Raw genomic sequence first — 11,993 nt, forward strand, 5'->3', positions numbered from 1 at the left:
TATTATTACTGTATAGTAATACTCTGTATAGTCTAACAGCAGTATAACCATTTTTACTGTTTGTATTTTCTTAACAATACTATAATTGTATTCACAGTTACATTATTAATACTATTATTACTGCATTTTAAAAAACGTACAGTATTGTTACTCCTATGACTTTTTCTTACGTTTTGGTATAAATAACAGTTTTGTTGAACTCTTATTTACAGTGTTATTAATATTATTACTGAGGTTTTTTTTTTTATAGTAATACTACTATGTTTTCATTTACAGTATTGTTACTATTACTGTATTTTCTGTTTATGCCATTATTACTATTATTGTGTATTTTTATTTACAGTATTGTTACTCTTATTACTGTTCCTTAAGTTTTGGTATTATTGAATACTCATTTACAGTATTATTATTACTATTATCACTGTTTTCCCCTTCGCAGTAGTACTAATAATTACTTTACTTTCATTTACAGTAGTATCACTGTATTTATGTTTACAGTACTGTTACTGTGTTCACTTTTACAGTTGTGTTACTAGTATTACTGTCTTTATGTTCACAGTACTATTACTGTATTTTTATTTATAGTATTATTTGTACTGTACTCTCACTTAGGCAGGTATTACAGTATTATTACTAATATCACATATTTACAGTCAGTGTGTGTTTTTATTGACATTATTACTGTTTGCGTCGTAGTACTACTTTATTCTCATGTTCAGTATTATTACTGTGATCACTGTATTTATGTTTACAGCAGTTTGACCGTATTTACATTTATAATACTATTACTAATATTACTGTATTCTCATTTACAGAAGTATTACTGTGTTTATACTGACAGTACTGCAATACTACTGAATGGTCAATTATTGAGTTATTAATGGTTTTAATTAGTTCTGCTTTATTTAAACATGAGTCTGGTTTTATGAGAGACTGAGCGTATTTTACTTTATATTCAGAATAAAACGTGTTCTTAAAGTTTTTTCCAAAGTTTTTCAGGAACATTAAAACCCAACATGAAACACATTCGTCTCATGTAGATGCTCTTTTACCGAAGTCAAAAAAAGAAGAAAAATAAAAGGCGGTCAATGCGGTGAAATCTGCACAAACACGGCGCGGTCGATATGCAATCATCTTCCAGTGAAAGGAGGCGACTTGCAGATCATTAATATAAAATGCAAGCTGCAGATGGATCAATCCGGGTGTTAATGATACACGGACTGACCTGCGTCGGCATTGATCTCGCTCAGCCGTCGGTTCTGGATCCGCAGCTGCAGCACTGAAACACAAGAGCACAGGTTGCTTCAGAATAAAATGTTTCACTGAGAGGAAAGGGAAGGTGAGAGTGAGGCGGCGCTGTCAGGCGATCCGGCCTCGGAGCTCGGATCACCCCATGACTTTGCAGCGCTTGTAGATTATGTATCTGCTCGGATGCCTGCACACATTCAGCACAAACAGGTGAGGCAGCGCCGCCGGGCCGAGACCTGAGAGACCTGCCGAGGGACGGGAGGGGAGGGGAGGCCCGGACCAGGACTATTTATCTCTCACTGGGTCTATTTCTGTTGGTCCCATCCCCCCGTCAGCTGTCCCGCTCTCTCCAGCAGCCTCCAGGCCTTCTCACGTCATCCTCACTGGTGCTGCTGCTAAATGCGCTCTTCCTGCTCCAAACAGAAGTCGTGGCTCCACAGCAGATCCACGCTGTGTCGCTCACTCTGAGCTCTGGCTGCTCACCGCTGCACACTGGACTGGTGGCAGAGGTCAGGAGAGCCTGAGTGGCTTTGTTGAAGAATTAACGGGGTTGTTGTTCAGACATCTTGACCTTCCTTCATATGAAACAGGAGGACGGCTCAGCGCTGCACGTTCACTTTAATCCTCATTCTAACACATGCATCACTTTCATTTCTCCACTTTGATCCCAGCACACAACACAAACTTGTATTTCTTATTACTTTTCTGCTCATTGGACTCGTAGCGCTGCTTCTTATTCGTCCTGTAACACTCGGCGGCACTTTTTAATTTTTACTGTGATATAAAAAGACATTTTAAGTTCCCGGCTGCTCCAGAAACGTCAGTTAGCTTGATTAATGAGTTCAAAGTCATCACAGGAGCTGTGAAAGTGCCCTCGCTGTCTGTCATGTTTTCTACATTTAAAGGTTTTGTTCTTCATTTAACTTTGTTGAAGCCATTTTTTGTTTGTTTTTGCTGGAGTCGGTACAAAGAAAAGCAACTTAAACAAATAGTTTTATTTGGTAGTTGATTTAAGTTTATCCAAATGAAATCACTTTAGGTTCCCCCGCTGCTCTGAACACGTCAGTCAACAGTTCATGAGTTCAAACCAGCACATGAGCTGTGAAAGTGTAAAACTATCCATGTTCAATGAACCAAACTTGAGAAAACAAGTTGAATAAACTTAAATTATTAAGTTGAATCAACTACTTGGAGATTTGCTGTCTTTTGTATTTTGTACATTTAAAGAGTTTCTTTTGGATGTAACTTTGTTGAAGCCATTTATTTTACTGAAGACAAACAGTGACGCTGCTACATTAAAAAAAAGACGATTGTTGGACCAACTTAAATAAATTGATTTATTTGGTGACACACAGTTAAATTAAGTTCATCCAAATTAAGTCACTTTAAGTTTTCCTGCTGCTCTAACAATTTTAGCTAACTTGATTAATTAGTTTAAAATCATTACATGAAAAATTAACTAAAGTTGAGAAAACAAGTTGAATAAACTTAAATTAATCCGCTGAATCAACTACTCACACACAGATTTGCTTTCTTTGATACGTTCTACATTTAAAGAGTTTCTCTCTCATTTATCTTGAAGATATTTTTTACCAGAGAACAAACACAAACAGTGACGCTGCTACACTGAAAAAAGANCAGCTGCTCAGGTTCATCAGTTTGAGTCGTTTTTAAATGAAGAAAAGTCTCATTTCTGTATCTGCAGCTTCTGGAGTCCAGATAGTTTCTGGTTTCTTTCCTCCTGTGAGAAACTCAACCAAACATCAGCCCATTGATCAGAATGGACGATCTCCTATTTTAAACAAGTCTCTTTTATTTTCTCATTTACCTTTTTTAAATTAATGCATTTATTCTCCTACTTATTCCAGACTGCACATAATAATGACTGAAATCACCAAAACAGTGAAAACAGGCCAGAAATCATGAATAAATCTCAATTCTGTATTTATATAAATCATCATTTGTTTTATTATTTTGCAGATATTTGCTGTTATTTGAAAAAAAAAATGTTAAAAGTCATTTAACAGATTTTTCCTGCTTTGTTCAATAACAAACAATAAGTCGTAAAATTACTGAAAAAAGGTCAAATATTAATTAAAAATAGTCCAAAACTGTAAATAATGTCCACATGAAAAATCTGTGTTTTTTTCTTTTACAGCGCTTGACTGTGAAATTATAGTTTCACTATATTTAAATGTAATATTTTTAAAAATATATATTTTACAGATATATTAAAGGTATTTGAAAGATTTTTTAAAACTGTTTGACTGTCTAAATGTACTATAATAATAATAATAATAATAATAATAATAATAATAATAATAATAATAATAATAAGAGGCCAAAACTGTACATAAGGTTCTCGTCAAAACTATAGATTTTTTATAAATAGTATTTTGCTTTTCTACATTTGTTGACCTTTTCAAACATTTTCTTTACTTTATTTAAATAAGCAAAAAATCTAACGTTGTTTTACAGATATTTGTTGTTATTTGAATAAAAGATTGTGTACATGAAGGATTTATTATTAATTCGTTCCGTCATATTAAAGTTTCACTGTTTTTAAACCCAGTCTTCAGGATCCTGTGGGATTTTAACAGCACTTCTGTCTGTCATAGTTCTGCTGACAGTGTGTCTGGATGTAAACATGCGGCCACGTGGTTTGATTTCTAACGTGTTCCCATCGAGCTGCTCCACAGCATCATTCAGTGATCGTCACTTTGTCTCCAGAACAGCAGGAAACACGTCTCCAACCTTCCAAACACACATTCAGGAGTTTGTTTTTACTGAACTTTGTCACAACAGATGAATAATTAGCTGGAGCGGTTAACGAGTACCGTAATGTCTGGACTACAAGCCGCTACTTTGAACTCTGCGGCTTAAACAGCGATGCGGCTAATTTATGGAATTTTACGAGTTAGCGTCGAGACCATAGACTGTATAAAAGATGGACGTAGCAACCGGCCCTGAAAAATGAAGCCAACCAGGAAGTGTCAGAAACCTGCAGTATCACTACGTCCACTAGCTGCTGGCTCCACAAAGCCCTGGCTCCCATAGACTGGAACTGGAAAAGAAGTGATCACAGATCACCAAATACTGCATTCCTACAGCTCAGGATTGTTTTCTTATTAGTTTTCATGGTCAGATCCAGAGATCAGGTGGACAATCTGACAAGAAATCAATACTGAATTTTTAAAACATCGTCAACATGTTGCGGGTCAAGGGGCGTGGCTGGCTTGATTGACAGTCGGCAGCGACCATACAGACGAAGCGAGCAGAAGGCAGTAAATGTGGGCGGGGCAGAGAGGGCCCGCCTCTCAATCCATCTGACCAATCGCTGCTCCTATGGCTCCGCCCCCCTCCCACGATTTTTACGTCACTGGCTCCAAAAATCCAAGATGTCAACCAGGAAGTAGCAAAACCCTGGCTTCATGTTCTCAGTGCAGACGTCACGGCAGCTACGTCCATCTGTTATACAGTCTATGGGGTGTCCCCTGCCTTCACCCTAAGTCGGCCGGGATAGACTCCAGCCCCCCTCATAGTCCGTAGATTACAGTAGTTTCCAGTGAAAATGCATTAAACTTTACGTACCTTTAAAGGTTGTTTCCTCGACGTCAGCTGTTCCTCTGATCGATAAATCTCCACTTCAGCAGATCTTCCATCCACAAAACCTTCCAGCTTCATTCCTGTCTGCATTCGGACGGTTTGTTCACGGGCTGAACTATAAACATGGAGGAAACGGACTCTCTTCTGTTTTCTGATCTGTGGTGCGATAAATGGATCAACAACAAAACAAAACTTACATGGTAACTGTCTTAATGTAAAGCTGACATCTGTTACTTTGGGCACCACTGATGTGCTTCTTGTGCAAAATAATAAATACTGAATTTAAAAAATTGGTAAAGAAATTAGAAAAATAATAAAGCAAAAAGACAAAACAACTGAAACAAGTTCACAGAAAAGTGTTTAGGATGCCTGGATTTGTCCAAAACCACCAAAAACTTGTTAAAAATTACATAAAAAAATGATCATAAGAGGAAAATAAAACGTTCTGGATCGATAGAAGACGTTTGTGAGCTCCCACTGAGGGAGTTTAAAGGGTTAAAAACACGTGAAAGCCAACAGCTGCTTACAGTTTTACCGGAGCGAACGCTGGAAGAACAGTTTGTCTCCGAGCAGCAGGTCCATGATCTCAGACGGACCTCCCGGTTAACCCTCGCTCCTCCAGCTCACCTCTGACCTGCTGCCAACCAGAATAAAGCCGCGCTCGGGCCTTTCAGGAGGACAGAACTCCTCCGTCTGCACAGAACCTCGGACCGGGACGGGCCGGCTGAGCGATGCAGTGTTTAATAAGTTATCTGCTGCTCGGCTCTGTTCGGCTCCGGCTTAAATGGAGCAGAAAATTGAGAGAGTGCGAAAAAACAGAGGAGTTCCTCACAAACTCAATTACTCCCTGGAGCCGGTCCAAGCGGTCAGCGCACCAGCAGATATCTTAATTTTTTTTTCTTTATCGCAGAAGATCCATGTCGAGCTTCGCCTTCAGCGATCATCGCAGAAAGGAAAATCAGATCGGCTGAAATTAAAGCCCAGATATGAAACCTTTAGCCACAAAGAGCCGCATTAAACAGGAAACATCCGAAACGTGACGAGGATGCAATTATAGCTGTGAAAATTTAATTCCAATAAGTTAACATAATTCACATTTTTAAAAAAAGAAAGAAAATCTGAATATAGTGTTTATGTTAGAAGAAGTCATTTGGTCAAACTCTTACAGGATCCAACAGAACAACGGACGTGAGCGTCTCCATCCAGCTCGCTGGAAACAAAGGAAAACAAGTGCAAATGACTCACAGTGTCTCTGACGGCAGGAAAGATTTCATCTTCCTCATGAGATAGTGCAGAAGTGCAGCTCTTACAAATAGTTCTCTTCCTATGTACAACTAAATAAGCTTTCTCGGTTCTCTTCGGAGCACTTTAGGGTTTTGTCGAGGATTGCATGAAAACGCAACTTCACGGGGGCTCGTTGGGAGTCCGATCCAAACTCAGAACATTGATTTCTAGCAGCTTTCCCTTTTAAATGCAACGTCACGCAGGAAAGCTCGTTTAAAATAAACTTACTTTTGGCCCATTGGATGGAATGGGAGTAATATACATTCATATAAATACATTAAAACACTCAAATATTGCAGTGCTCCCTTCTTTGAATGTCAGTTGACGAGGAGGAAAAGTTGAAGATCGTGTTAGGTTTCCGTTTCCGACTCTGAGTTTTCCAGGTTAGACACAGTGGAGTTGTACCATTCGGCGCTTTCTTCCTCCTCCTGCACCGCCGAGCCGCCGCCGCCGCCGCCGCCGCCGCCTCCCCCGCGGTCCCTCCTCTCGTTCAGCATCTCCATGGCGACCTGGTGGTAGGGGTGTTTGCGTTTGGTGTGCCGGCGCAGGGTGTTGCGCTCAGCGAAGCGGGTGTGGCAGAGTTGGCACTGGTAGGGTTTCTCTCCGGTGTGAACCCGCTGGTGGCGCTGCAGCTCGCCGGCCTCCCTGAAACGCTTGGCGCAGATCGGGCACACGAAGTTCCTCTGGCCGGTGTGGATGTGCTTGTGTCTCTGCGGGAAGAAAACATCTATTAACATCTTCAGAAGCGGGATTTTCACATAAATTCTGGTCATTAGTGAAGTTTGTTTTTAACCCTCTGAACCCCAGAACTCATTGGCAGGTTTGAAACGAATGTTAAGCTTTTAGAAAAATAAAATAGAAATCACAAAAACGACCTGTCCTGGAACTAATCATCTGGTACATGAAGGTCTGTCAGAAACTCAACCAGATCTCTGCCACAGTTCATTACAATCACTTTGTTCTACGTGTCTCGTTTTAAAATGGGCCTAAAAGTTAACGCTGCGAGAATTCAGGTTTCATGTTGAACTGCAGGCAGTGTTTCCTCAGAGGAACCTTCTGGATCAATAACTAGNTCATTTAACTTTGTTGATGCCGTTGTTTACTGGTCGGTACAAAGAGTTTTTTTCATAAACACTTGGCAATAAAACAGTTGTTGATTCTGATTTATGAGACGAGGAAAGTTTGCACTGGAGACAAAAACAGAAAAAAAAAACTGTCGATGAATTAGCAAACGAGCTTGAACAAAGTGGCTTTACTTTGAAATGTTGCTGCCGCTCAGCTATGCACATACAGGAACCGAACGCCGGCAGCTGCCTCCTGAATCACGTTCTGCAGCAGGTGGCGGTGCACCTTCGGGACTGCCTCTGTGCCATTCTCTCGCCTTTATATTTTGCCAGCCGTTTACGACAGCTGTCTGCAAACGGAGCAGCAGACGCTACAACTTGTAGCTAAAAACTAGCAAAACGCAGCGACGGGAGGTTCGTCTGAAGCCGTCTGTCACCGAACGCTGCTCGTCTGCTGGAAGCTGCGTCCAGAATATCGAACCAGAATTCATCCCTGACCGCGATAAACCCTCATCAGATGTTAAAGTATTCAGAGATCTGTCCTACACGTGATTGTTCATCTTTTTATCATTATCCTGCTGCCTTAAAATGTACATTAACTGCACTAATTAGCTCAGAATCATCTTGTGGGTTGTGAAAGTTAAATTAACTGAACTTGAAAAATCAAGTTCAACCAACCTAAAATATTAAGTTGAATCAACTACTCACGTAGACGGTGGTTATAGACACGTTTACTGTCCTGGAACATTTTTAAACATTTAAATGGTTTCTTTTTACTGGAGTCGGTACAAAACCAAACAGTGAGGCTGCTGCACTGTAAAAAGAGACGTGTTGGACCAACTTAAATGAATTGTTTCATTTGGTAACACACAGTTGAATTAAGTTCATCCAAATGAAGTCGCTGTAAGTTTCCCTGCTGCTCCAAACATGTCAGTTAACTTCATATTAACTTGATTAATTAGTTCAACGTCATCAGGAGAGTAAAACTAGCTGAGTTTAATGAACTAAACTTGAGAAAACAAGTTAAATAAACTTAAATTATTAAGTTTAATCAACTACTCAGAGATTTGCTGTCTTTTATAACAAACTGCTTTCGTAGGTAACACACAGGTGAATGAGGCTTTTCCAAACTGAAGTCATATTAATGCGACCAGTTTACGTTAAATGTGCTTTAATCTTTTTAACCTTTTAAATGAACAGTTTTCGTTGCTGCAACTTAATTTTAAGGAAAGTCAACCTGAAGTTTTTCCACCTTAACTTTTTATTTTACCAAAAAAATAAATCATGATTTTCTGTTTCTTCTCTCTGTAATCAACCTGGTTAGAATCGTCTTCCTTATGTATGAAAAGAAACGATCGTAATTTACGTTTGCACGACGTCTGTTTTCTCAAACTACAAAAATGCCGACAATGCATCCTGTAAAGTTAACGAGTTCAGCTGGTCGTTCATTAAACGCCTCATTTTAAAATCCCCTCAAGTTGGAAGAACTCAAGTTTTAAAGTCGTCTCAAGATATTACAGCTTTACGTTTAAGGCTCGAATAACTAGACATTAGCAAGAATTATAGACACGAAGTAAACTAGAAAAAATGAGTTGATGTGACCAAATTAAACTAATTAAAACACATAAACTTGAACGTTCCTCCTCCTTTGACTCTCCTGATGCTCTAGAGTTCCATCGTACAGGTTGTCGTTGGGTTTTGTCTCATTTCTTTTCTCTGCACGTATATTTTGTGTTCAGGTTTCGCGGTGCAATAAACTTGATTTGATGTGATCAGTTCCTCGTCACCAGTAGACGCTTCCCACACAAACACAGTGTTTTCTGCCAAACCGAGCTGCTGCCTTTCTGTTTGTTTGCTCCGCTTTGACGAGACGGAGTCAGAAAAAGCTGACGCCACAAACCGTGCAGTCACCAATTCGGCAGCATTAGAATCACAGTCTGACGACAGCTGTGGGGCTGTTTGCTGCTGCTGCTGCTGCCAGACGGCCGCAAATCACAAACCATTATTTTTCATTGTTGACTGATCTGCAGATTATTGTCTGGATGAATCAATTAGTCGTTTGGCGTTTAAAGTGTCAGAAAACGCTGAAAAATGTGGATCGGTGTTTCCTCAAATGTCTCGTTTCATCCAAAGACGTTCAGTTTGCCGTCTCTGCAGCTCAGTCGTCGACATCAATCAGCCTCATCAACGTCCACTCATTCAGCCGCTGCAGCTACAGACCGTCCTACTTCTGATTATTTGATAAATGTGAGGAAACCTGATCGTGTTTCTAGAAGAGTCGAACCACAAAAACCTCCAACTGAAGGTCAAGTAACAACCGATTCATCTGATTCTAAAATCTGCTGGAGGCGACCAAATCAGAGCTAAAAATCAGGATTCATTCGGTCTCTGGATTTAAACTTTTCCTGATGGAGTTTGGTTTGATAAAGGCTCATTATTATTTTCTGGATGAATCATCAACTGTTTGGTCAATACAGTGTCAGAAAATGGTGAAAAATGTGCATCAGAGTTCCTAAAATGTTTTGTCCAAAAAATCTTCAGTAAACTGTCACAGAGGAGGAACTTTTTTAAATTTTTTTTAAATACGAGAACCGATGTGACAGAAATTCATCCAGATTCTAAAATCAGCTGGAGGCGACCAAATCAGAGCAAAAACATCAGGACTCCTTCATAAACATCGTCTGTCTGGATTAAAATGGGAATTTTTTTGAATGGAGTTTGGTTTGATGAAGGCACAAGATGCCGATTAGTCAAAAGCCGAGGATGAAAAATGTCCAAAGATATTCAGTTTACTGTCATTAAGGAGGAAAGAAACGAGATTTTTCTTCAAGAAATTACTCAAACTGACTCAGGATTAATTTGATCGTTGTTTGAATCATTATTTTTATTTTATTTTTCACTGTTTACTGAGGCTTCAGCTAATCAGGATTTTTTTTATTTTTGGGCCAAATCAAAGCTAAAAACAATCAGGATTCATTCAGAAGCTCCTCTGTCTGGATTTAAACCAGAACTTTCTCCAACAGAGTTTGGTTTGATGAAGGTTCTTTGTGCAGTTAATGATTATTTTCACTGTTGATTAGTTTCCGGATGAATCGATGAACTGTTTGGTTCTAAAATGTCAGAAAATGGTGAAAAATGTGGACCAGAGTTTCCATAAATGTCTTTTTTTTTGTCCAAAGACGTTCAGTTTACTGTCACAGAGGAGGAAATATTCACCTTTAAGAATCACAGAATTCAGACTGTTTTCTCTGAAAGTGGCTCAGGCTGATTTATTGATTATGAAAATAGCTGGGGATTAATTTCACCGTCGACAGCTCGTCGATTAATCGCTGCAGCTCTGGAGGTCCTGCACGCTGGTTGTCATCTATTAAAATAACCAACAGCTACTTTGACAATCGATTCATCTGCTTTTTTTTCAGACATGAAGCTCCTTCAGCGTGAATGTTTTCCGGTTTCTTTCCTCCGTGGCAGCAAACTGGAGATCTTCTGACATGGTAGAAACCAAACAGCTGATCGTGTGATGATGTTCTTTGTCACGTGGAGCAGCTCAGCTGAGCTTCTCCCCATTAAACTCTCACTAATAATGACTCATCTAAGTGTGAATATTTAATGTTGTAGAGATTTGAAACCGGCTTTAAATAAAAAGAGGAGTTTCCTGGCGAAGGTTTGTCACCCGCAGATCTTTATCTTCAGCTGTCTTCACATCACTTCAAGACGTCTCTGTCTGCGGCTAGCGATCGCTAAATCCATGCGCCGCGATCAATGCCCTCACCTCATTGATCACATGATGGACAGCGTGACCGAGCGGCCGATAACCTTCACAAACACTCGACGTGGGAAAACGGAGCCCCGCGCTTTAATCGGCGCCTCACCTGAGCGGAACTTGTTCCGGATGAGCAGCGACCTCTCGGAGGCCAGCAGAGTCATGGTGGACGGAGGAGGTTCCTGGCGTGGCCCGACCAGGGGAATGAACGGAGCCTCTCTCCTGCTGCAGAGGAAGCAGATGCTTGTTAATCCACTGATGGACTCAGGCCGATATTGATAGAGGCACACAAAGCACGGCCGAGATAGATGGAGGGGCAAACGGGGCAGCAGGCTCTGGTGCAGCAGCAGGCCTCCCTGCAGACGCCCCGTCACGACCACACGGGGAGTCACAGAGGCCCACCCACAGTGACAGGTCCACGGCGTTAACGGGACACCCACGGCACACATGAACTTGTGCTAAAGGCTGCCGATCTGCACAAGTTGCATTAGCGTGCACACACACGGGCTGTATCGATCCGGACCCGGTGCACAAACACACCAGCAGAAGCACACACAGGTTATGCATACTAAAGCACCGCCGAGCCCCCCGAGTCCCGGTCCGCTTATTCACAGGGTCCGAGAAGGAGGCCGCTCGCTCATTAGCGCAATCAAAACGCCAGATTGAGATTTGACGTCGGTTCCACGGCGGGGAACCGAGAAGACAAGCAGGAGAATAAAAGAGAATACTCACAGGAGGAAAAATAGGAGAGGATTGAGTCCCTCGGGGGAAGTTGGAGTGGATTTAAGATTAAATGGAGAGAGGTGCGAGGTGGAGGCAGAGAGGGAACGAGAGAGCTTCCTTTAATTTCTTCCTTTCATGTTCTCTTCATGTTCTCGGCTGGTTCCTGGAGGTAACGTCTGTGGTTCCTTCGTCGCCTCGCCACAGAGCAGAACTCACCCTCTCTGCCTCGCTGTCCCCCCAAACATCCCGGATCTCTGCTGCCAACTGTGAGCGACTGTCAAACCTCCCCCCTCCTCCCCCCCTCC

The 11,993-nt window shown here is 41.1% G+C and overlaps 1 protein-coding gene across 1 annotated transcript in view; it reads right to left on the reverse strand.

Moving 5' to 3' along the window:
* The window catches only part of LOC103360166 (myocardin), a 25,462-nt gene extending 13,489 nt beyond the window's left edge, over positions 1-11,973 (reverse strand). The window contains exons 1-3 of the mRNA XM_008285839.1: positions 11,698-11,973; positions 11,075-11,190; positions 1,226-1,279 (exon numbers count right to left, since the gene is read on the reverse strand). Of these exons, the coding sequence (XP_008284061.1) occupies positions 1,226-1,279; positions 11,075-11,129 (109 nt within the window). The 5' untranslated portion in view covers positions 11,130-11,190; positions 11,698-11,973. The remainder of the gene's footprint in view (positions 1-1,225; positions 1,280-11,074; positions 11,191-11,697) is intronic.
* Positions 11,974-11,993: the final 20 nt, after the last annotated feature.

The sequence above is a fragment of the Stegastes partitus genome, unplaced genomic scaffold (genome assembly GCF_000690725.1).
Source record: "Stegastes partitus isolate 25-593 unplaced genomic scaffold, Stegastes_partitus-1.0.2 Scaffold418, whole genome shotgun sequence".
NCBI classification, from domain to species: domain Eukaryota; kingdom Metazoa; phylum Chordata; class Actinopteri; family Pomacentridae; genus Stegastes; species Stegastes partitus.